The following is a 26,462-nucleotide window of genomic DNA, read 5'->3' on the forward strand; positions in this document are numbered from 1 at the left end:
ATACATTATATAGTTCAATAGTCTGATGTAAATTATTAGATATAGTGTAGTGATGATTATAAATCGATTCTGGTAGCATACGGAGCAAGTGGCTCTTTCTGACATCACTGCGTGTGCGTGATAGGCGCGTGTAGCTCTCGTCGACGAATTCTGAGAATCGTCCCTGTTTTTTCCCCGTAATACACGCTTCGCGCTGTACATCTTACCGCTCTATATTTTTTCTTCCGCCACGAAATAATATGATAAAAATTTTTACATGGAGAAAATATTATAGCAAAAATTAGAATATATAATATACTGCTTAATGTATAAATATATATTATATACAAAATATACGCGCTTAATATTTTTATTCAATAATATATATATGAATATTACATACGAGTATTATGTTTTATGAAGAATTATTGCAATTTCAAATTTTAATGCAAACAACTCGACAAATAAATATACAATCGTTAACAAATAATTTATCATCTGTATAGTATGTATATGTGCACAATTAATTATAGACGAAACACGAACGTAGTTTCACCTCGGTATTTATATATACGGCGTCTCAAATAATCTAATTTTTAATTAATATTTTAATAATTTTTATGAATAGATGTTTGTGAGGCATTCTAGTGTGAACTATAGAGATTTTAAATTACAGATAATAATAGTAGATTACATATATATACATTAATAATATAATATATAAAACTATAAATAATTATAATTATAATTTAGTTCCATATATGTATATACAAAATATATAAATGTATTGATGTGTGGATACATTCATTTGTAAAAGCATTAATGACGCTTTCTATACAGATGTATAATTAATTTATTATAGACGAGCGCGAAGATAAGATCGTCTAAATACTTATAAGTCCGGCATCTCGAACAATTTAATTGTTTAATTAATATTCTAATAACTTTTGCATATAGAATTTTTAAGCGCTTAAAATCTGATAAGAAATGCTAAAAAAATTGTCAAAGCAAGATGCAGTAAACTTTTGACATTTCACAATCAGTTTGTCTCGCCATTTTTTTGTTTTGTTTAATAATCAATTATTATTTGTTTAATATTTTATCAAAAACTCTACAACTGAAAAATAAAGCCAAAAACTCAACAATTAATGAGTTTCTACAAAATGAGGCGCCAGTTTCACATACACGGCTGACTGTTTACAAAATAAAAAGCAAAATTGTGAAAAAAGAAATTTTTGGAAAAAATTCCCTGAATCCCAAAAAAATTCCATGAGACTTGCCGGATTTTTCGGATTTCAGATACAAAAGAATAAATCCCTAAATATTCCCGGTTTTCCATGTTTTTCCAGGGAGTAGACACCCTGCAAGGGAGAAGCTAATAAACGAAAGGCATAATGAAATTAAGTTCACCACGCGACGCGAGTTAATGTTTATATAAAATATGCAGCTCCCGATTTTGTCGGTGAAAGCACTATGGTGGCGCGAAGAGTGCGCGCTCGGGGAAATTAATCATCCGCCCTAGGCAACCGCTGTTTGTCTTCTTTCCATTTTCCATCCGTTTTCGGATATATCACAGAGGAGAGAGAAAGGGAAGAAAAAGCCGTTCTATGCCAAGAAGAGCGAGCGAGATGATCTCGTCCTCACGAGCAATGATTATGCAACGATGATGAAACCAAGACAAACATACCGTACCTTCCGAGTGTATCACCGACCGGCGAGACCATATCGTCGTGTCTCTCCTAAGGATGAAAAGTGCTAACAGCCATGTTAAATCCGCGAGATCTGAGACTCCGCGTGGATTATTGTAGAGATTTTTCATGAATGTCGTCATGATGGAATAAGATACGTACAAACAAGAGTGTAACGATATTCGCGATTGTAATTTTTAAATTTATTTTTTAATAAAAAAAAATTGATTTAAAAAATTATATATACACATACACAGATTAATTTATAAATGCCAATACTTCAGAGAGTGAATATCCCATATAAAATAACAATATTACATGATATAAATTTAATAATTTAATTAGACTGATGTTTCTCCTTGCAAGAATTATTATCATATACAAAATATATATCACATTTCCGGGCTGGTAGTAGCTTGAAAAACAAGCGTGAGATTGCGAACAAAGAATGCTCTTCGTAATCAAATATATCTGCGAAGAAGAGGCGACCGGGAATGTTATATTAAATTTTAGCCGGACAACATTGTTCCCAGCAATATTATTTCGTTATTACAGGAACGACATCTCGTATTTTCTCTTTCTCGTCTTACTCAAATGCCACATATTTTCATCAACGTTCGCGCAAATATTTGCTGGCGTCTCTTATATATCCGGCGCTTCAGAAGCGCAAATCTGCGCTCTCGATACGAAGATAAGAAACTAGTTAAAAAATAGTCAAAATCACACAAGCAGCTAATTAATATATTTCGTATATCGTGCCAATACCGTGATTTAATTACACGCAATATAAGTTATAAAGTAAAATGTTAAAATACCGTCAAAAAACAAATATGTACCAACAATTTATTCTTCTTAAATTTGACAACTGACAAGTACAGTTTTTAATTTTCTCATTATTCAATTTCGCATCGGTTAACTCGATTGAGTCGATAAGACATTTTAATTCGATTTACAATTAGAGCGCAAAACTAGTTAACAGCACGATAAAACAGAAAAGTGTTAAATTCTTGGATAATTTGAAACTATGTAAACGTGCCAATTAAAATGATAAAAATAATATTGTTACATCCTCGAAATATACAGAAGCCAACGAATAGTTAAAAGCTCTCAGAGGCATATATGTAAAAAACGCAGTGAAAAACGTCAACTTTCATCATCGACAAGTGACGTTATAATAAATGTTTTATTAAATAAATTTTCCCCTTTCGCTTCTTTCCGATTAGCGGAATGAATGCAAGAGTGACAGAATGACTGTGTAACTCGCAATGAAATAACTTGTGTCGTTGGCAAACAATGGCGTTCTGTGTATCCGAAATAGGATTCCGTTGCGCTTAATACACCGAGATAGTGTCCTTTATAAGTTCGAAACAGAGTCGATGCTTAATCCACTTTCCTCTCATTGCTAATGAATAGAGTTCCGCCGCGCCGGCGGCGTTCGCGACTACGAAGCCATGCCGTTTCGTGGCTTTGGAATTAGATTCGCGAGATGCCTGGCGCTAATGCGATATTCAAAATCCGCGGATCGCGCCAAATGGGAATCTCGTGCAAATATCGCATTCAACGAAACACATTCGGTGATACATTTCAAAGTATCGATACATTAATAAAGAGGGATATACAATAGTATATAACGTGTAATGTGTATCATATTTTCTTCTTCTATATTTTATGTGTATTTTAAAAATTTCATTTCTTTATACGTGTAATGGCTCAATAATGATATTATTATTCATATTTATTTCCTCGCATAAATAAAAATTATTTTATAAAATAAAGATAAAGCAAGAGTACACAATGCTTGCCTTTTTACGGAAAAATTGGTTCACATCTGCCCAGGCTTGATCTGCTTGTCCAGAAGGCGCTATTCGGAACCGCTATCTCAAGCTCGAATTATCTCCCGGGACACACTTTTCCAGCGCGTTCCAGCGACGAGCTTAAATTGTAATTTCAGCCTTTGTCGCGGTCTCCGGCGACAATACTTGAAAAACGCGCGGGCGTTTCCAGTCTGTTTTTACGCTTCTAGTCACGTGCGTATGAAAAACGCGCTTTGACGTGAAAAATGCACTACCGTTTGAGTTAAAGGGCGTCGCGCGCGAACGCGGCAGGATCCCAGAAACGCACGGGAGAAAAAAAAAACGTACACGTGGAATGTGTATGTTTTTTCAAGCTCGTTGGAAGAATCGTGAGAAAAGGTACCGCGCGTAAACGCGGGGCTTAGAAAGGGAAAAAGACACAAAGAAAATCGAAAAATTTATTCAATATGAAGGATCATTTACGTCAATGACAATGTTTAGATATATCCGCATTTTTCCTTCTTTTTTTCATCAGAAACGTAGATGCCTCTTGAAACTGCGAGAAAAAAGGGGACGAAACACCACCGTTGATTGGCGATTTGCATAGGCAAATAAGTCCTGAAGAGAACAACCAAACCGCCATTGCTATTTGCGCAGCGAGCGAATGATTGTTTTCGAAAAGGTTCCGAGAGAGAGAGAGAGAGAGAGAGAGAGAGGTGAAGGTGTACAGGAAACGCGTGGACACTTACGAATTCATTCGAGTTCGAACCAACTGGGTAAAGTGTCAATTTCCTGTAGAAAGGGATGTTTGTCGACACTAGAGAATTTTCGGCTCGTCCATAGAGTCTGGTAAAATTCTCTCTACATTGATTAAAATTGTATTTTTTATTGCGCGTTAATTAAAAATAATGAGAGAAATGCGAAAGTATTTTTTTGTAATTATGAATAGAATAAAAATAAATTTTATAATTAATATTTTTTTTGTTTAAAATCTCGATTAGTATGACCTCCAAATTTCGTAATTCCGAAAGAGATTATATCGTAACGTTACGCGGGAAGAAAAATTTTCCAGAGTAATTTTTAATTCTCTCCTGTACCGCTTAACTTTTAGATTGCGAGCAGCGATGAGATAAAAACGTTCCTGATTTCGCGACTCAAATACGTCAAAATTCGCCTTTTCACGAGATGTAAATCGCGCAGCAGCATCGTGAATTGCGATACCGGCGTGTCGCGTGACAGCGTCGGCTAGTCGATGTCACGCACAATACGTTAATGCGACATATTGTTCGTCGCTGCACAAAAATTGCTCCTCGTTATACGTTCGACAATGCGAAGCATACCCTCTTTCATGATATGCCTGCAGCGACACATGAAGTCAATCAATCGAGAAAAATCAAAAGAAAATTAGAATCCTAATGAATGCATTCTAGCTAGGATTACAGTTAAGCTTTTCAAAAAGAAAATTTGATCAAATTAACGGATATAAGGTAGTTTAGAAACATTTTCACATATAAAAGAGAGACGTATAAGAGCTTGAAAAATGTTATAATTTAGCAACATTGTGAAAGCTGGAAACGTTGATAAATATATTGCATTTTCATGTCAAGTAGTGATATGAATAGACAAAATTGGTAATGTTATGGAAAATCAAAAGTAGATTTACGAAAATTATATGATAAATTTGTGTACGCGCAACTAGACTTTACGAAAATTATTACACACTTTGCGTTTTTCAAATGTAATATTTTTATTTCCCAAATTTTATTTTCAACAAAGATATTATTTCAGTATTATATAAAATGTCGAAATTTTTTCTCATCCCTTAATGTAATAAAAAAAGAGCAATTTATACCATAATAAATATCAAGTGAATTTATTTTCAATGGTTTATGTTTTATATACTCTTTTGTATTGTATAAAGTATAAAATATCGCTGTCAACTTGTGAAACGTAACAATATTTTTCAGTTAATTTAAAATTGTTATTTTTATATTAGCATGTCGAGATATCTCTAAATTACTTTATTCACCACAACAAGTATTGCTACTCGTTATACGCTTTGCGATTGTCCTTCATAATATCATTCTGGAGAACGGAGGAGTCTCGCGAGGTCATCTCTACAATTCTTAGAATACGGTCGGGCCTGGGGGAGATATAAGCGTTATAGTATTACCGCGTAATTCGTTGCATCCCTCCCGACGAGAACAGCGGCTGAGCCGTCGAATCGGGAGGGAGCAGATGCACTCCTGGGCGGCCGGTATGAGAAAATGAATATTTGAAAATCCAAGGGTAGAGATGGGTAGATATGTATGACGACTGGTGAGCCGGTTCGCAGTCTGCGAATATCCAAGCTACCTTCTAATCTCGCTACCTCTAATTCTGACAAAGATTTCTCTCTCTCTCTCTCTCTCTCTCTCTCTCTCTCTCTCTCTTCTTTTCTCTTTATCTCTTTATCTAGCACTCGTGACCCCGAAAACCAGGACTTAAAAATTGCTCGTGGAGAATTGCTCGTTCTATGTATAAATGCAAAGAGAATTTCGACGCGAGCGATAAACAGAAGTTCCGGTATTTGTGGGAAAAATTGTCTAATGCGCGACTCGTTGGATTGTTTCGCGAAACGTTAAATTATTTCCCTAATCTGTGTCGCATTGATAATTAAATAAATGAGATTCAATAAATTTAATTAATTTTGTTATCGAGCTAGGTTTGAGCTTTTTTTCAAATTTAAACATTCATATTTTCCATTTCCCACTAGAAATTGAAATTGCTAATTTCAACACGAGGATGTGAGGAAAGAGCGAATCGATGCACAAGACAGACTGTCTTGACAGAAAGTGCGACAGGAATGTGAATACAACTAGTATACGCGGACTTTTAAACTATTAGAGGCCAAAACACATAGTTGCAAACGAACACGCACAAAAGACTATACAGCGATCGCTGTTTAAGCTTTGTTTTGCCACGAGACAAGAGTCACGTAGTGCATTCACGAGTATATCGGGTTGCTCTTCATAGACAAATGCAACGAAGAGAGGAGAAAGGAGAGGAGAAGTGGTATAAAACGCAGGGAAAAGGTTCGGTGAAAGGAAGCGAACATGCAGAATGAAAAAGGTGAGCTTCGCCGCAGCACGAATTTACATGTCATGTATCGAGAGGTGAACGAAGCTGCGGAAGCCTCCGGCAACGATGCAATCCAACCCGTACCCGACTCTCCACGCGAGTCACTCCCTTGCTCTCCTGTTTCACCATTCGCGTTGTATTTTTTTTTTTCTTTTTCTCTGTCGTTTTCTGCTCCCTCTCTCTCTCTTTCTCTCTCTCTCTCTCTCTCTCTCTGTCTCTCTCCTTTCGTCTAACCGACGTATACGTGTATTTCGTGCTAGACTGCGTTTTCGGTCACTCGATGCGGAAGGGAGGTTAATTGTCGCGCCTTTTTTGTCCGCAGCTTTCACCGCAGCGAATAACCCGGGTCTCGTTGGAAAAACGAGGATGGATCGGGGAAAAGAGGGACAATCGATTTTTCGGCAGAACACGTCACGACCGATCAACTGCCTCTCTCTCTCTCTCTTAGCCCGTGGCGTTTCGCGAGCTTTCGATATCCGTTTTGCGTATTTTCTTATCCGGCACGAGGAAAAGCGCCGTTATATGCGAGAGAGAGAACCGTGGGCTTTTAAAGCGCGTTAAAGAACGTTGCCGACACGCAAAATCGCCGAGAGAATGCAGAAATGAATAGAGTTGTTTAGTAATTTTTCTGTATTAAAAAATAACTGGAAAAACATTGCAAAAATATTTTTTCCTAAAAGAGACGCAGAAAATTCGCGATATTTTAACAGGTATCATAAAAAAATTTAATCTTCTCTCAAATATACATATTGCGAAAATATTATAAAGATCAATTTTTTCGAATAAATTTTAAAATATTTTAAAACTCACAGTATATATTTATTTACATTAATATTGCATTTCGCGGAGCAAAATTATTGTGTGCACGGAAGATGCTCTTAGCGTCAAAAAGCCGCTTTCGAAAACTCAGGCTTAGACAACGTAACATTGCAAAACATCTGTAAAGTTTCCTGTCAGCTTGAATTTACACAACTTCATATCCAACCCCGAGAATTGTCGGAAAGTCGTATCTCGCGTCGCGCTCGAGTATCTACGACGTAAACCACCTCGATATGCATCGGGTTCAGGCACTGAATAATTGAAACGATCTTTCGTCTCCGCCACCAGTGGAAATACGTGCGAGCAACAACCATGTAACAGGAACGACATTAGCCTCTTGTAGCTTCCGTAGCGAACGAATGTATCGCGAGAGAGTAGTGTAACGCGACGGTTGCAATTCTACGATAAAGACAAATTCAAGCAAACGTATGCAAAACAGAAAGACGCATGAAGATGGAATAACGTTGCGCAATACGGATCGTTTCTTTCTTGTTTTATAACTGTAGGAAATATGAAATATAAACAATATTCTCTTTCTCCCCTTTTTCTCTCTCAAATTTTCAAACTTTAATTACATCTTGAAAGAATTAATAGAATTGACTGAAATTGAATGAACGAATTTAACTGAACCTTCGCATCGTTATTTTTTTAAAGCATTTATCTAATTGGAAAACAAATTTATATGCTATTGTTATTGAATATATCCCATGATTTTAATAATTACATAAATCGAAAGTATATCATTTAATATTCAAAAGATAGATATTATAATAGTATTAAAAAGTATTTATATATGAATTTATATATATGAAATGAAGATTTCAAGTAATTACAACGAAAATAATTACTTCTCTCATTATATGAGTAATAAAATATATTGATACTTTTTTAAAAACTATTGTTTAATAATGTCAATTGTCACATTTCAAATAAATATACGTCGGAACAATATTTTATTTCAAACAAAATTATATATATTAAAATGATTATTTTCAATAGTCTGTATTTGAAATGCGTTCACCATCGCTTGACACGTCGCGATAACAAATCGTAATGATCGAAGGATATGAAAGAGCGCCCGCAGACAGATTTACCGATGTTAATTTGCCTTCTCGGCCTCGAGAGCTCGGCTTGTTAACACTCCGCAACTTGTAAGCCGCGACTAACAATAAGGAGCAGAGGCAAAGTGGATCTTTCGGATTTCTCTGAAAGGACAAAAGCCTCGGCGAGCTATGAAAGGCAGCGCCGAAGGATTACGGACGATAACGACGACTACGATGACGACGACGACGACGACGACGACGACGACGACGACGACGACAGCGAGGAAGAACCCTGCCTGATATAACGACGCGACTACAGGTGCGCGTGTATACGCGACTGGAATAACTGCAAAGAGAAGCGGCGCGGTAGGAACTTTGTTCATTATTCCAACAATTAGCGGGGCTCCTATTTCTTGTCCCGTTCGAGCGAGAAATGTTCTCCCCCCCCCCTCTCCCTCCCTCCCTCCCTCCAACCCGTTGGAACGGTGACGCACACGATCGTTTCCTTCCTTCGCTTTTCTTTCTCATTATCGTTTATCTTTTCCAAAGACGACCGGCCAAAGTTGACTCGGCTCTATATCCGAATTGAAGGAGGAATTCTCGTAGTTGAATATCTCCTCTTTAAAATTCCGAATGTATAAGTTGCGATTGAAATAAACATTAGTTTTCCCACGAAATATTTGCATCTTATACGCCCCCTCCCCCCCCCCCCAGTAAAAATAATACAATTTTACATAGTTTTATTTTCCTCAAATTGCTCTCTTGATTTTCTAGCCTCACAAAGGGTTAAAATATGATTTACCTCCCTTGCACTTACCATGCACTTAAATTGAACTGACCGCCGAGTTAATAATATTTTGTAAGCTCTTAGTTGAAGATGCGTTATTAATTTTGTGTGATATACATATATAATATATATGAATATATACTGTACGTCATATTGCAAAAACCTTACATCGCAATGATCTCTTTTGCCGATATTCAACTTGAAAAGTTTCATTTGCTTCTAGAAATGCATTCCTCCCGCGCTTCAATATCGTTTCCAAAGAAAGCTACGAAACGTCTAAAAGTTAACGAAACGAATGTACACAAACTAACTGTCGGCGACTGTGAATACGCCAGGCAAACGGAAGGCTAAAAGACGATGCGGTCACCAGGTAGCTTTTCGCCGAACGAAATCGACAGGTGCGACCGCGGGGGAGAAGCTAAAGCGATAGAAGGGAGGAAGGTAGGGTTTGCAAACTGCAGAGGAAACCGCAGCCGTCCAAAACCGCCGAGGACGCTACTATTATTCCTCGTCCTTGCACGCCTCTTTCTCTCGCACCCAAACCTCTCTTTACCGCCCTCGTCATCGCCATCGCCATCGCCATCGTCATCGCCAGTAACCGCGAGCGGCTTTTCCCCGACAAAGCTCCGTGTTAATATTCTCTGTCGCGACGACGGCAAAAAGTCCCGTGTTCGGCCATCTCGTCGCGCTTCTCCGTACCGCAAAAACTACCAACTTCCTCCTACTGTCAAAGGACTGCGCGAATATTTTTGCCGCACGAAACGCGATATGTACCTTACCGAAGTACGATAAGGTTTCTCCGAGCTGAACCTGACCTACGACGATAAGTCCGCTTTTGTAGGACTAACGCCAAGTTGATATAAAAAAGATATTAACGTTCGCTATTATTCTCCTTTAAAAACAGGGCAGAAAGTGCATTGAGAAAGATTGACGCATTTCTATAGGTATTATTTAGATTAAATTAAAATTTAAAGAAAATTAATTTATTATTTTTTTTAATATCATTCGCAGAGGTGAGAAATAGATGTGAGAATCTAATCTGAATCGCAGAATCGCTATCAAATACTAACGTAGACTTTTCTTAGCGTAGAAATTGAGAAACTTTGCACGCATCTTATTGTGTTTATAACGTTGAGCGAAATGTTCGCTGAAAGAAGAGAGCCGATCGATTCACGATTGTGTCGGGACGATCGCGGTGGGCGAATGGCGGACAAAGTGGCGAACGAGAGAGCATACACGTTGCGTAGCTCTCTCCAAGTCCGTAATTAAACGGTGCGCGGATGTACGACAAAGGCGGCGTCGATCCGGAGGCAGCGAAATGAAACAACGGTACAGAAAGCGGGCCGTCAAAGCTCTTCGAGGCGGTCGGTGCATAAACGAGCGCATAAGAGCACGTTTATATATGTATACATATATAAATCCGAAATATACGTCAATTAGCGATTGCAATTATCGGATAAGCGCGTATGTACGCCGTGGGCGTTGTCGAAATTCCCAACGTTAAATTGATTAAGAGTCGCGCAATCTCGCGAAAACGAGCGTCGAAAACGAGCGTGCGTTACGTTCCCGAAAATAATAAAGTGCCTGGAGCTCGAGGAAAGATTGAGAAATGAAAAACTTGCGGCGAGCTTACACCTGCGCCCTCCATCTGTCCCCTTCTCGGCATAAAGCAAGAGGATAAGACAGGAGATAGCCGACAACCCGTGCGGAACGTAAATAATCCACCAAGTCGTGAAAAAGAAGCACAACTGCAGCGCCAACGGTAGCCTGCAATCACGGCAAGTGGCCGCAAGTTTCAGCAAGTTTTCCATAATCCCTCCCTGCAGCTTTACCGCGTGTCTTTTACGTTCATGACAGAAAGATGAAGATCATGGAGCTGGAATAAACCGACGCGGAGTCAACTTTTTCGCTTGCATGAGAGATATAAAACCTAATCGCCGGATGTGTGTTCCGATCTCTCGAGAGCGCTCTTCGGCTCTCGCATTCTGATGAATTTTTCCCACAAGCTAACCGAGATGGCGAACTGGGCGATTGCGTGTACACACGGGACAACAACGAGAGAATTCTCTGTTGTTTTATTTTCCGCACGAGCGCGACGCGTATCATCATCAGCTCGGGATGGTGAACGAGGTCAGAGGTCACGCATCAAACATTTAGCGCATACTCCGCGCGATAACTTTGACTACGTCCGCATCAACGCGGCTGTTAGTTATCCCGAGCAACAAAGAGAGCAACACAATTCCGTAGAGCGTGGATTTAACGTAGTACAGCCTGTGCCTGCTGAATATCGCGCGCACAGTGGCCAAAATTTGCGCAAAACCGAATTTCTACCGTTCCTAACTGTGCAATGCACCTAATTACGCAATACATTAACAATACACGTACTTCAAACGCGCTCCGCCCAGCTTCTCTTTCTACCGGATTGAATATTATTAGTCCACTACACACAATACCAGTTGTAATGTCCATCAAAATCTCCTTCTCACTCGACGGCTATTTATATTTAAACTGTAATTAAATTCGCGCTGAATAGCGGATTATGAAAGGCCGTGTCAAAGATAATACTTTGAAAAATTGCGGTGTGCGCGAAATAATTTTTAGTAGATATCGCAAAAATTAATGCATGTTGCGGCTACGAAGACAAATGAGTTATATAAGAAATATTTCATACGCTTTTTCCCGAAACCAGCTAAATCTGCGTGTTATATTTGTATACGTATATTCTGCCTCTCGTATATAATTTCTCGTAAATATCTATTAGCAGGATTGTCATTCTCGTAACTATATATATCGCTCCAGATTATAAAATAAAAAATTATTTAATAAACTCACCAGCGTAGATCCGTAGCAGCGGAGGTTACTATACAACGTTGTGATCTGTGTGTGTGTGTGTGTGTGAAAAAAGTACAAATATGTTTAAATTTTATATATAAAGCAATATATCCACATATACATACACGTAAAATATAACTCCTATTTCAAAAAAATGATTATTGCGCGCAATTACATTTTTTTATTTACTCTTTATATACATAATGATATTTACATAAATAACAATTTAATTCTTACACAAATAAATAATTTATATATTTATATAAATTATATAAATTATTTGTTTTTTTTCTTAATGCAAGAATTACATTTTTATTTGTCACATTTTATTAAAAGGAAATGTGAGGAAATTACATGACATTTTTGTGTTAAATATTTGTACGTACATATTTTATTATATATTTAATTTTTTAAAATTTTGTAATTTCTAGAAATTTTTTTTTAATTATGTAAATATTTTATTTTTTGTTCAAAAATTAAATTTTTATTTAACAAAAATCATGAAAGTTTATATTTTAAAATGTCTAAAATATGAATAATTTTTAAAATATAGACTAAATAAAAAATTTTAATTACACAATAATTTTTTTTATAATTATATCTAAACAATTTATATAATTCTTTAATTATAAATCTTGAATATTTTAACTTATACGCAATGTGTGCATAAGTAAAAATATTTAATAAATATTTATATAGAAATACTAGTTAGAAAACATTTTATATTAAGTATTATATTTTCTAAATATATTTTAAAATGAAATTTATAGAGTATTTTTTATACACACAACATGCATACTGTAATATGAATAGATTACTACTAACGAAGCAATTAATTTCACAATTAACAAATACTACATCAAGTTACAAATTCCTCACCCTATGGTTGCTCCGCCGTTGCCCGATGCCACCCCCGGGCCACCTCCTCCTCCGTTGTTGACTCTTGGTTGCTTCTTCCATGATACTCACTCGCGGTTAATTACGATTAATCGTACGCGCACCAATTAATGCAAAAATCGATCGCGTGACGCACTTTATACGGCACTTCCGATATCGCATATAATATCGCGAGTAATTTTAACATAACCTGGTAATCTAATATCGTGACGAAATCCAGAAACACTATTAGACTCACTCGATACTGGTATTACGCGCCACTTATCATTACAATATAACTTAATCTCCTGCTAATGAATAATGTACACGTGCTCTTATATCTTGAAACAATTTTACTATTTCGCGCTATAACGTATAAACATACAAGTTAGAGTTAAAGATAAATATGTATAATAATTGCATCTCGAAAGGTATGTAATATAATACGACGAGTGTGTTGTGTACCTGTTCGCTTGAGCCTCGCCACACGAATGACTCTACTAGACTAAGTTGACGCTACTATAAACAATAGCGCGGTATATGCTGGAAGCGTTAGGTTATACGTCACTCCCAAACATTTATGATAATAAATGCGCACGAAATATTCTTGTGTGTATATGCGTTCTTTAAATTAATTCTAATAATCGATGTATCAGTTGAGATTATTTTTATTTTAAATCAATCTATTTTTACTTTAACCACACTCGATTCGTATATCACTGCACGTTCTCAATAATGAAAATGATTCGCAAATCACATTTAAATCAACGACAAGTTTAAAGCGTGAAATGAAATATATTTGATGAAATAAAATATAATCTGACTATATTTAAAATATATAAGTTAACAAGTTAAAATTAAATATGTTCTCTTCGAGATTCTTACTTTAATAAATATATATTACAGGAAATAATTCGATTTTACTCTCATTATTGACAATTTTCGTAAACGTAGAAAATAAATTATAAATTTATATATATATATTGAATAATTATTTCTCTAAATATGCTTGGATTCAAAGATACTTTGAATATTTGAATATTTCACCCATTTAGATGTAATTATTTTCCAATCAAGAGAATCCGCAGTAATAAGTACACAAATAATACAATAGAACTAATTGTAAGCGATTAAAGTAACCAAAAACACGCGATGATACGTCAACCGATCAAAAATGACAAGTAATATATGATGAATATATCTCGTACAGCCTTAAAACGTTATATTATAACGTTAAATATTATATCGATAATAAATTGATCGGGTTACGCGTTATCTGTTTCTCACGGCGTACTGTGGAATGTTGTCAACACTACACCACGCCGCGTCGCGCCGCGCCGCGCCGTAACCTTGACGTCATTCGTACGTCCGTACGGCGTAACCTTGTCACTCATCACACGTACGTCGCACGCATTCCTACGACACACTCGAGCGAGCAGGTAGGAGCATGAGCTCGCTTCGCATACTTTAAATATTCGCGATCATTCTTTAATGTAATTGTAACAATTAATGATAATTAGCTCGTAATTGATTAACTCTGATAATAACGGACACATACAAGAGTGTCGTGACGACGGTTATTTGACTAAAATAACGAAATGGCACGATAAATCGAATGTTTATTAATAGTATATTTCTCGTGGGATTGTGTGTGTGATAATCTATTATGCTTTTAAAATTAACTTTCAATTATATAATTTCTGACTTCATTAACTCGATAATATCAACATGAAGCCAATATCATTTTCGTATTCCACAAAACGTCACGAATACAGTACGAATTGAGTCAAATGACGTCGCGATGCGTTTAATTAGTAAATACATCTGATGATTAACTCATACTTGAATATTTATCGCATATCACGTACATTGGACATTTCTATATTATAGTATCAAACGCGTATTTCGTCAGAATCATTCGATGGAAAACTGTCGACAAATGTAACTATGTTTTCAAATCGTAGTTTGCGAATATTTAATTTTAACTTAATAACTTATATATTTATTTAACTTATTAATAAGTTCTTAGTTCTTAATAAGTTAAATAAATATATATATATATATATATATATATATATATATAATGCGAAATATATAATAAAATGGTTTTCAGATGCGCGTGTTCATTCAACAATATAATTTGTACCATTTCGTTGTTCAAATTAAATTACCGTCATCACTATATTTTAACATATTATTTATCGTGGAAGTTAATCAATTACGCAGGCTATTTACCGTTAATTGTGACATTGCCGCATAATTTTCGAGTGTTGGACAAATCGTAGTTTTCGCATTCGTTTTTCCGTCGCAATATAAATAATAAAATACGTTGACTGCAATTAATATCAGGAGTGCCGTGCAAAGTGCGGCGCGATCTTTTTTATTTTATTAATATAAGTGATTAATAGTAATTAACCGTGAGTGAATGCCATGAAATAGCAATCAAAGATCAACTAGAGAGGAAGAGGTGGCCTAGGATGGCATCGGGCGATGGCGGAGCAACTATGAGGTGAGGAATTTATAGGTAACTCATTGAATGTAGTTTTAATAATTGTGAAATTAAATACTTGCTTCACGATGATAATCTATTCTACTTTATTACTATATAGATATATGTGTATAAAATATTTTATAACTTATATTTGTATATAAATATTTATTAAATATTATAGTTTACATATATTATAGTCAAGATTTATAATTAAAATATTATAAATTGTCTAGATAAAAATATAGATATTAAATAATTATTTTGTAATATTAAATTTTTACTTATTCTTTATACAGATTATTAATAAAAAAATTATCTAATTTTTAAAAAATCTATTTCAATAATGTCAATTATTATAAAGTAAGTAAAGTATAATAGATAAAAATCTTATTTTCATTTTAAACAAATAACTTATATAATTATATAAACTATATAAATTATTTATTTGTGTGTGCAAATTGGATTTTTACATTTATCATACTTTTTGTAAAAGTTTAGACTGAAAAAAATTATAATTAACATTAAAGTTTAATTAAATTAATTTTAATAAAAAATTAGGTAATTTTTTAATTAAACCCGTATTACCTATAAAGAAGATAAATAAAAGAGGCGGAATTAAATTGCGCGGAATAATTATTTCTTGAAATATTATTTATTTTTTGAGCAAACTCACATCCCCCTTTATAATTTAAATGTATTTGTGTTTTACAGATCATACAACGTTATATGCTACTAACAACTCCGCTGTTGCGCATCGTACTGGTAAGTTAAATTATTTTTTATTTTGTAATCTCCCAAAGGAAATAGATTTACGAAAATTCTATCAGACACATATGCATGTACATAAACGTTATCGCGTATAAATATAATACACGTTATTATGCGTAGTTATAACAAATTTGAAATGCATTATCGTCGAAATTAATTATTGGAAGCAAAAACACATATTATATTAGAATCCACTAGTAATTATGTACGCAATATTGTAGATTATGATAAATCATCACTTTAATTTACTGGTTGCATCATCATATTACATTTACATTTTCTGAACTTTACTAAACAGATGTAATAATAATCTGTTAACGCGCGTCGTCAAATCAGAACACAATAGCAATATACTTTGCAATTCCCTTTGTATCGAAATGACGGAGATCTCGCGATGCTGATTGGCTATACGCTATACGGAGAGGATATTATAGACATTGCTCAGTGTCGGCACCGGCACGATTCCGGTTGACAGTTTGATTGCGAGCGCAGTCTGTAATCCAGCTAACTTACAACGTTATCCAGAACTTTGTTCAGCACCGATGAAATGAAATAAGCTCAGCCGGCAACTCTCCCTATGCCTCTCTACGTTGAAAAGCAAACGGCATATTCTAACGCTCCTATTGGACGTGACATTCAAACTTGAAGTGAAGTTATCCGTAGCGTAGCACAGAGAGAAAGCTGAGCTTATTTAAACATCTCCGCGATCCTATGAGTATATGTTGAACCAACTTATCCCAGGATCATCGCATTATTTTCGAAACTTAACTATTAATATCTAATTTTATTATTCTATATATATATATATATAATTTGTAGAGACGTTACTTAAAATAATACTCTCTCATATGCGTGTTTAATAATTTTATTATAAATTCGGTAAATATTCGAAGAAAAATATTTAACTTTCTCTTTACAATTTATATTTGTGAAATGAACAAGGAAAATTTATTATAACAGTTATAATGTCAAAGTATTGTAACGGTATAATGGAAGCGTAATAATTTTTTTTCGAAAATTAATTTTTATTTTATCGGATTTTTCGATGAATCATGCTAATAACCATTGTACGCATGAAAGGCAGAATAAAGCCGTTTCAAAAGACCCACGTCCGGTAGGTCTTTAAAAAAAGTTATTTCAAAACGCACAATCGCTATTCTAATACGACGTCATATAGTATGTATCGATTGATGGTCTGCTCCTCGGACTAGGTAGGTATAACAATCGATATCGTTAATCGCGGACGGCAACTTCTTACAAAAGATGAATACATTGAAGGATGCATTCAATAAGCAGATATGTAAATGGCTTCGTGCTTATGTAACTTTTCTTCGCGATTGTAACTCTCTATGTAGAGACTTAAACGGTTTCATAATAAGAAAAAAAAAATAAATAAATATTAAAATTATAAAATAATATTCATAAAATTTATAAAAAATATAACATTGATTAATTTCTACGTGTCGTCAAAGATTAAAAGTGAGTATAGGGTAAACTAGGGTATGATGGCCATACGGAAAAAATGACCATAGGTTGTAATTTTTTCAATATTCGCTACATAGTGCGCTTTTTTAGTCATTATCAAAGATAATCGATATTTACAGTAGTTATGTGTATACATACATTATTCGAAATAGCGATATTGTGAATCAAAGCAAAATTTTTCATTTGTTTACTAAAAACTGTTATAACGTCGAATAAATGACAGTTAAGCTATCGTAATCGACGTTAGACATGTTATAAAGATATGTAAATTGTTTTATGAGAGTAATAATTTTTATTTTTGTTTTCACTATTTTTTTCTAAATATTATGGTCATCTTTTCCTTAAAAGTTGGGTAAGACGGCCAATGCTTATGCTGTACTATTTTGATAATATAAAATTTCTATGAAATATTTTCCTTTTAATTTCGATAATATTACGTAATTTAAGCTTCAGGGAAGATAATATGCCAAGCGCTATTAAAAAATAACAAAAATAAAAGTATTTTAAAAAACTAGTTTGGCATTTTAAAAAACTATGGCCATCTTACCCGAGGTTACCCTATATACAGTTATTGGTCCGTCTAATCGCGCTGAGAGGATAATGACTTTCGACGCGAGACTCACGAAACGCGTGCCGATGCTCGATGCTTAAAGTTAGGTCAGGTAAATAGCGAGCCTTCGCGCGCGCATCTTTCGTCCGCTAAGAAACAATTTCATCAGCATACGCTCCGCGGCATTCTCGGGAAACGGATCGTTCTAAATTAAGAAGCCGACATGCGGAAATAAACTTGCCTCCGTTATGGGCAAAAGCGGGCGCTCCATCAGCCCCGGGGGTTGATACGGTTTCTGGTTTCTATTGGCAACGCGATATGGAGTTCACGTCGAATCCGCAGTATCCATAACGGAAGCATGATCCTTTCGAGACTGGTAAATTGAAGCCGAGATACGCAAGACCGGATCGCTTTTCCAAATTGAATTTTCCGCGGTGCTTAAACGTTCCTCCTCGTTCCGCGTTTCCCTACAGCGACAGACTAAAATCACTGAAACGTCCGTCTGTACGACGGTATGTTTTCATCTCCGGGAATAACATCGTCGACTTCGTCCGCGAGAAAAGGAGAGTTGACGGTACGCGAGCTATTTACGTAGAAAGCGATGTAAATTTCAACTTCAAAAGCGATAAATGGTAATATAACATAAATATAAATTAATGCGGGACATTACATAGTTCGATAATGATAATGTTAGAACATGAAATTATGATAATACGCTTTTCCCTGAAATTTTCGTCACGATTCGGAAATGTTGGATAGGAATTCGCACGATTCTGCCGTATAACACGTCGATTTTGTTCGTCACGAAAGGAAAGCGTCGTTACGAAACGAAATCAGGGTCGACGAACGCGTCTGATAAGTTTAATTTAATTCTCATTGTGTCCGGAGAGAGTGCACTCTCTACTTGACAGAAATAAGACGTTGTCTTGTCACGCTATCGGGTGAAGAGAAAGGGACACGAAAACCATTTGCAGATGTCCAAATATATTCTTGTCCATCGCCACGTCACCTAGATCCGCATAAATATCGAATGAAAATTAATTAATGATATCGCGGTTGCATTGCTGATTCAGATAAATCTATAGACTTGTATCAGTAGTAAATGCAAATAATTAGTCAGACTTATCGACATTGCGACACTCTTGCAAATAAAGTCTTTCAAATAAATACTCAATTAGGGGTCAATCAGAGCAAAAAAGGAGAGACTCAAGATTTATACATAATAATATCGTAATTAATAAAAATATATCTAACATTTTAATTTTTTAATTGTTTAATTCAAAGTTTGAGATGTAAAATATTTTTCAGCTATCCATAATATTACAGATTACGGTGGAAAACTGTGATATCAATATCCTTTTGTGCTTATTGCAATTGTCTTACATGTACAATATATATATAAGTACTCGACCGGCGCGGAAACCTATAGAATAATAATTCTACCGACTTGCGTCCTCTGTTTCGAGCGTGTGTAAGGTTTCTCTGAGCTGCTCTTCTGATAACCAGCACGCTCGTATATTACTCGTATATGAGTAATGCACTTTGCTCAGTTAGGCTTCCACGCGCGTACTCGCACACACATATACACGCACGAGATACCTACACCTATGCATATAGTGCTCGCAGCATCGCCATGTGGACCGAGAATCCACACACGAGGAAACGCGCCTCATGCTGCGAGAGGCCCGCATAATCCGAGGTCCAGATCAAAGCCAAGTCTCGCGTAATATATTCTCTATGAATAACTCAGTCGAGAAAGAGAGAGAGAGAGAGAGAGAGAGAGAGAGAGATTCTGCGGAGAGATGGCGGTTTTGCGCCCCGTGACCTTTTCCCGCCTCCTTTCTTCGCCTCTTTTCGACTCGTATTGCGAATTGTAAGCGAAACCAACAGCGTGATACGAAACGGGAAAATTAAATGGTGGAAGCCATCGCTCCACGGGGACTACTACTGCCGCGCTTCTGCATCTTACGATCGGAAAATGTAAAGTAAAATAGTGACGAGGGGATGGGGGAGGATTGACAATATTTTGATATTATCGGTATCGAGTCTGCGTTATTAAGTCAATATGCAAATGTAATCATATCGGTATCTGTGTATCAGTAGTGGATACATTTAAAAAATGTAAACTACTGATAATAAACATTTAAAAATAATTTTATTTAAATATTATTAAAAAATTTAATTTTTTTCGTGGCGAAAATGATAGAAACAGAATACAGAAATACAGAAAATATTAAAAATGTAGTAAATTTAATTAGTAAGAAAAATAATATAATTTAAAAAAATTAATTTTTATTTAAAATAATATTTAAAGTTTTTATAAATTTGTATTATTCTTTTAATATCATTTCTTGCATTATTTTAAATATTGTTTCAAACGTAGATAGAAAAACAATTAGAAAAATGACAAAACAGATATGTGTTTATATCAAAACCATGATCATCTTTATTCTTTCTCTAATGTTAATTTAAAAACATCACTAGTATAGATTTAATAAAACACAAATCAAAGAAATGTAAATCATAAGAGAAAAAGAAATAGAATAAATAGTACAAATTCGTGAAAATATATATATAATTCCAATATTTTACTGCTTATATATACATATATTTTAATGTAATCTTTTTATTTTAAAAGAAATATATATTTAAAATATTTTTCCGTGCGATTTGTAAAATCAACTTAAAATATTTCAAATAGGTTTCTAAATTTAACACAAGTATATAGATAAATTATTACTTTTCACAGTAACTATTTATCACTAAATGAGAGGAAATATAAATAATATAACTTATACGTAGTTATTTTTATTTTCCATTTTAAATACTATTTTGCCTTTCTTATCAATATAAATAATTATTAAATAATATTTATTAATAAAACAATGGCATATTTATAAATGCATTCCATCCAAATCTCTAAAGCATCTTGCTTTCCGGTGATAATCTCCGTTAAATTGCCACGGTAAAATATACAAAAAAACTCGGTCGCGTGGGAAAAGCAAATCGTTCTCGCAACGGAATTTCGCGGTTTTCTCGGGCGCGACAATTTCGCGGAGGAAAAACAAGAGAAAAGAAAAGAGACAGGAGAAGAGGTAAGTTGTGAAACCGACTTTATTAGGATGCCGGTTAACGGAAGAAATGTGGACAGAAGGCTTAAGCCATTTCTGACGGCACTAAATAAACCAGAGCGCTTTTCCAGAACGCTCGGACAATATGAGGGAGGGTGGATAGCGGTTGCACGAGAGAGATCCTCGGTCACAACATAGACCTAACCGGCCGGCTTAAACGGTAATTACCTTGTGACGCATAATGCGTACATTTGTATCTATTAGTCGACAGCAGCAACAATGACGCCTCTTCGCGCATCCTAAGACCGTGGCATTAATCATTTTAACGAACTACCGCATAAAATAAAACCGATAAAAGTCTTCAAATAGACCGGTTTAAATTTTTTTTTTTTTTTTTTTTTTTGTAATTGTAAAAATAAAGTCAAACCATTGTCATGCAAGCAATGGATATCGATTTCAGAACCACGACTGCTTCCTTCTGATATAGTGTGATTCGCGTTTAAATCTTCTTTTTCAAAGTTTACAAACAATTTAATCGTACAATCGGTATTGCTCCGAATACTATTTGAAAAGTTTTTACAAATCTTGAAAATTTCTCTCTTAGATAAAAAAATGTCCATTAAACTTTGACATTTTTTAATGTAGTTTTTTATGTTAGGAATTTTCATATATTACATTTTATGTTGTAATGTCAATAATTTACAAATTAGTAAAGACCTCTAAGACTGTCATGATTTCGAATAACATTTAAAATACAAAGTTTTCATTATAATAGTTATTCAAAATGACTCGAGTTCTTCATTATATAGAATGATGAATTATTATAGAGAAAAAGTGTCACGTATCATTAAGCATTTCAATGATGAAGCGACAAGCTTGTGGACGTTTATCATCAGCAAATATAAATGTATATCATAATTTATACAACTTAATCTCGGATGCCTAATATGCTTGTTTTATTATCGTACTAAAAGATTACGTCAGAGTCGATATAGTCACCATCTATCACATTTGGTGCTTTTATCGCGCGTCGTAAATCTACGGGAAACGCGACTTTAACCGTTCACGCTAGTCGAGATAATTTTATGGTATTTTACAAGGATTTTACGGCAAATCCGAATCGTCGTCCGATTAATTTGATTGAAATGGTGACGACGACCGCGCGCGATCGCACCGAGTTTCTTATCTTTTCGTTATAATTGCGATAAGTTTATTACATATTAGAATCGGCGTCGATTTCCGCGATGAGATTTCTCCTCAACCGTTAATCCCTCTTTCCGACGTTCGCCGTATCTTAAAGATATTCGTCGTCCGGAGAAATACGTCTCGCGTATAATCCGAGGAGAATCACTGAGTTAAGTGACGCGGAATTCAACGTTAGAACGAAGCGGCCCCCGGTAGCGGCGGTAACGAAGTCTTTATAGTCGTCCCATCGGCAGGAGCGTTAATTAATGTATTAACGAAGAGGGTAGCTCCTCCCTCGGACCAGTAAAAACGGTATACACATTTACAGCTCCCGGAAAGGATATCCGATTACGGCGAGGAACTTGAAGAGCGTGCGTTTACCCAAGGCAGTACGAGTCAATAGTCGAAGTAACATAAAAAAAAACGTTTATCCAATCGTGATGTAAAGTAAACGAACGATATGTTGATTACAAGAGTCCAAGTTTGTTTTCAGCTAATTAAAAAAGTACAAATTTTTTTCTCAAACAGCGCATTTTAAATATCGCTTAATATATTTCTATCGCCATTTCATTCTTTATTTCAAAATTGACTCTATAAATTTTAATTACTTTTACGAAAGAAAATCCGCCGCGTCTATTATTTTTTGCCCTCTCCCTCGCTCCCTTTCGTATACTTTGCTTTGCGTATATGCGCTATTTTAAATGTATTCACGCGTAAGTAACATATCCTGCGAGACTAAAGGAATTATACGGTTCCGCGACGTTGAGCGACGGATATGTAGCGCGCACAACGTCGAACGAAATTAAGCCTCGTAGCTTATTAAGCTCGTCGGGCGTCGTCGTCGTCACAGGGGGCTTCACCCCCTCCCGTCTTTTATCCCCCTGCGCTTGCGAATCTTGCGAGCCTACGCGACAGCAGGGGCCGTGCAAGCTCCTTTCCTAGCCGACTTTCATTTTGCGCGCGAGTGACTTCGCCCCCTCCCGCTCTCCCCTCGATCTACCCCGAAGCAGTCAGCCCGTACAAGACGGGGGTAATTTTGCGCCAAGATTGTTTGTACACCGTGAAAAGTGACGTTGGAAAATGATGAATCGGGAGAAGGGAAGAGGAAAAGATGAATCTAACGAAAAGTCTTAGGCTCCACTCTCTTCTTGATCTATGCATATGTGTGAGAGATTTTTAATATAGGAGTGCTGCAGAAAGAGATTGTACTGCATATTCTTCTCCCCTCATGTTATAAAGGCGCGTTGGAGAGAAACAAAAAAAATCCTCTTCTTTTTCAACAAAATTTTTTTCTATGAATTGTTTTCCGCGGGTTTTTGAATGATGGAAAATCCTAAACGAATGGACGTGGTCGATACATTTTAATAAATGTTTTACAAACAACTATTGTACAATAAAACATGATATGACAGAATCGAGATTGCGTATCGAACAAGGACAGCTATTAAATTTAATAGTAGAGCTGTTATATACTGCCGCACGCTATTCGGGCACTTGCCAATTATTGTGAAGAGGAAAATAGAGAAATATTGGAATGATGGATTTTTACGGCTGGTTACACAGCGTGCAGAGCCAAAGTTAAATCGTTAACGAGCGTTCCCGCCACTCGATCGTTAATTTTTCTCATGGATGGCAAGAATGATTATTAAGCCAAATCGAGGCATGCGTAGCCAAATTACGCAATATTCCGAATCGAGTTGAAAAGTTTCGAGTTAAGAAAACGAAGCGGAACAGAGTTGGAGTTGTTGGTTGCTAAAGTATCGCTAGAATTCAAATCTCGTTGTTGTTATTATTCGCCTTGAATGCGCGCTCGTTAACCAGACAAATGCACGACAAAAAGATTTTACAAATAATGCCGACAACAGCGGTTTAATAATAGTGCGCAGTATTATAATATTGCATATAAAGGTATCGACTAATGATACTTCACATTGAAATATCTGCAAATTCGCTTTTACCTTTGTCGCTTTATTACGCAAATGTTAAAATCGACATAAAGTTTTTTGAAAAAACATTTAAATTGCATAATCGATAAAATCTAAATTAAATTCTACCGGCAAAGAAAAACCCGAAAAACTCCTTTTATAACCATATAAAAATTTCAATCTTTGATTGCCCAAATATTTAAATAATTAGTTCCTCTGTCATATTCTATACAGACAATAAAAATAATCTCTCATCACACACAGAGCTATGCTTTGATTAGCGGATAATTTGCGAAAATGTTAAGACAGCGAAACGAAGTGAATATATCAGAGGGCGAGCGTCGTAGCCGAGTACATCAAGATCAACGGGAAAGGCGGACCTTGAATCTTTCATGAAGAGGTCTCGTACCTTTTAATGTGTGTATGTGTATGCGTATGTTAGGTGATGGTCGCTCTGATGCGATCTATGTACCGGTATACATAATGTGCATGTATGAATATAGCGGTTGAGTTATACACGTATAAGGGATATAAGGTCCCTTCCGGCATATCGCATCCTTATACATGAGATACAAATCCTGTGCGCTCTGATTATGGATCCCGAGATGACCCACGAGCCGCGTGCGATTAATACGTTTTATTTTTCACTCAGCAGCAACTCGCGATCCCCAAGTCTCGGAATTTACATATTGTACCTTGCAAAATGTCCCGAAATCCTTTGTACGAGAAGCTCCGATGGCATTCGAAACATCGAGCTCTAGTCCGAGAATATTTCAAGTTGAAAAATTGAGATTCGTGCGACAAATTCGTATACGAAATAAAATATGTATTGTTGTTCACTTTACCTTTTCTTCCAAAGATCGCTTTTATAATAATAGGGATAAGCTGTTAATCCAAATTTCACGTGGTACTTGACACTCCTCGTAACAAGACAAATTCCCGATATATCGGCTTCCGTAAGGATCTTCGATAATTTAGGAGAATATATATATATATATATATATATATATATATATATATATATATATATAGGTGCGAATCTCGAGTTTATACGCTTCCGTAAACGGATCATCAATGTCCATTATGTCGTCATCACTGTCACTATAATCGCCGACACCGGCTATATCGTCTTCTTCAATACTGTCATGAACGTCAATGTCCTCGACGTCATCGTCGTCGACGTATCTAATCCGTTAATGACTATTGTTGTGTATCCAGGGGAGGAATCATCCCTTAGTGCCGACGTGACCCGGACAACCTAACTCAGACCGACCTGAATTATCGTCGACTATGTACGCGTTTACATGACCGATCCAAGGTAAGCGTATGTCTGTTAAGTGCCCCCTTCTACGAGTCTCTGCACTAATCTTGAGAGAAGATCGGTTCTCTCGCCAATCGATCAACGAGCTTACTCTATCACCTCCTATTATCATCTTCAAAATATGTATCTCTATATCGAAAAGCCATCAATTTATAATCGATCATAATATAAATTGTCAAATTTGAGAGAATATATATCCTTTCCTCTTTCCTTCTTGACACACGTAATAAAAATAATAATTCTAAATTATTAGACTACACTATTTTAATGTTTCAAGAAAATAGATTGAGAAATAGATATCCTTTCTTTATTTTGCATATACAAAAAAATGGAAATCATAAAACACAACTCTTGAAAGTAAATTTGCGTGAAAATAAACTACTCTGCTATTATATTAAGAGACTTAGACATTCATGGGAAAAATTCGAATATTTTGTCTAACCCCGAAATAATATATAGTTTTTTAAAAATATTACTTTTAAAATTAAATAAAAATATTATATATATAATAAAATAAATATGTAAAAATAAATACATAAAAATATTATAAATAAACAAAGCTGTCTAAACGTAAATTTCGCATATAAAATCCAATTTTTTCCACACAAAACAACATCATACGATTTTCGTATAGAACCATTTTTGATATTTTCCGCAACATTGCAGCCAATTTCACCCATTTATATCGTCATAACAAAAATGGTTCACAATAGCAGTGAAAATGGAGAA

The 26,462-nt window shown here is 35.4% G+C and overlaps 1 protein-coding gene and 1 long non-coding RNA gene across 8 annotated transcripts in view; one reads left to right on the forward strand and one right to left on the reverse strand.

The window, feature by feature from the left end:
* Heph (polypyrimidine tract-binding protein 1 heph) overlaps nucleotides 1–26,462 on the reverse strand; it is a 394,763-nt gene that overhangs the window by 337,751 nt on the left and 30,550 nt on the right. Inside the window, exon 1 of one of the 7 annotated variants that reach the window (XM_072902186.1) lies at nucleotides 12,941–13,712. The exons of 4 other annotated variants lie outside the window; for them this stretch is intronic. In XM_072902186.1, the coding sequence (XP_072758287.1) occupies nucleotides 12,941–13,021 (81 nt within the window). In that variant the 5' untranslated portion in view covers nucleotides 13,022–13,712. Of the gene's footprint in view, nucleotides 1–12,940; nucleotides 13,713–26,462 lie in introns of those variants that run through there. 2 more of the 7 variants (XM_072902192.1, XM_072902200.1) reach the window with 2 other exon arrangements.
* LOC140671113 (uncharacterized) lies at nucleotides 15,255–25,869 on the forward strand. Its single transcript, XR_012047677.1, has 3 exons — nucleotides 15,255–15,446; nucleotides 16,140–16,190; nucleotides 25,631–25,869. It is a non-coding gene; the product is annotated as an uncharacterized lncRNA (long non-coding RNA).

This window comes from Anoplolepis gracilipes, chromosome 11 (genome assembly GCF_047496725.1).
Source record: "Anoplolepis gracilipes chromosome 11, ASM4749672v1, whole genome shotgun sequence".
Classification (NCBI taxonomy): Eukaryota; Metazoa; Arthropoda; class Insecta; order Hymenoptera; family Formicidae; genus Anoplolepis; species Anoplolepis gracilipes.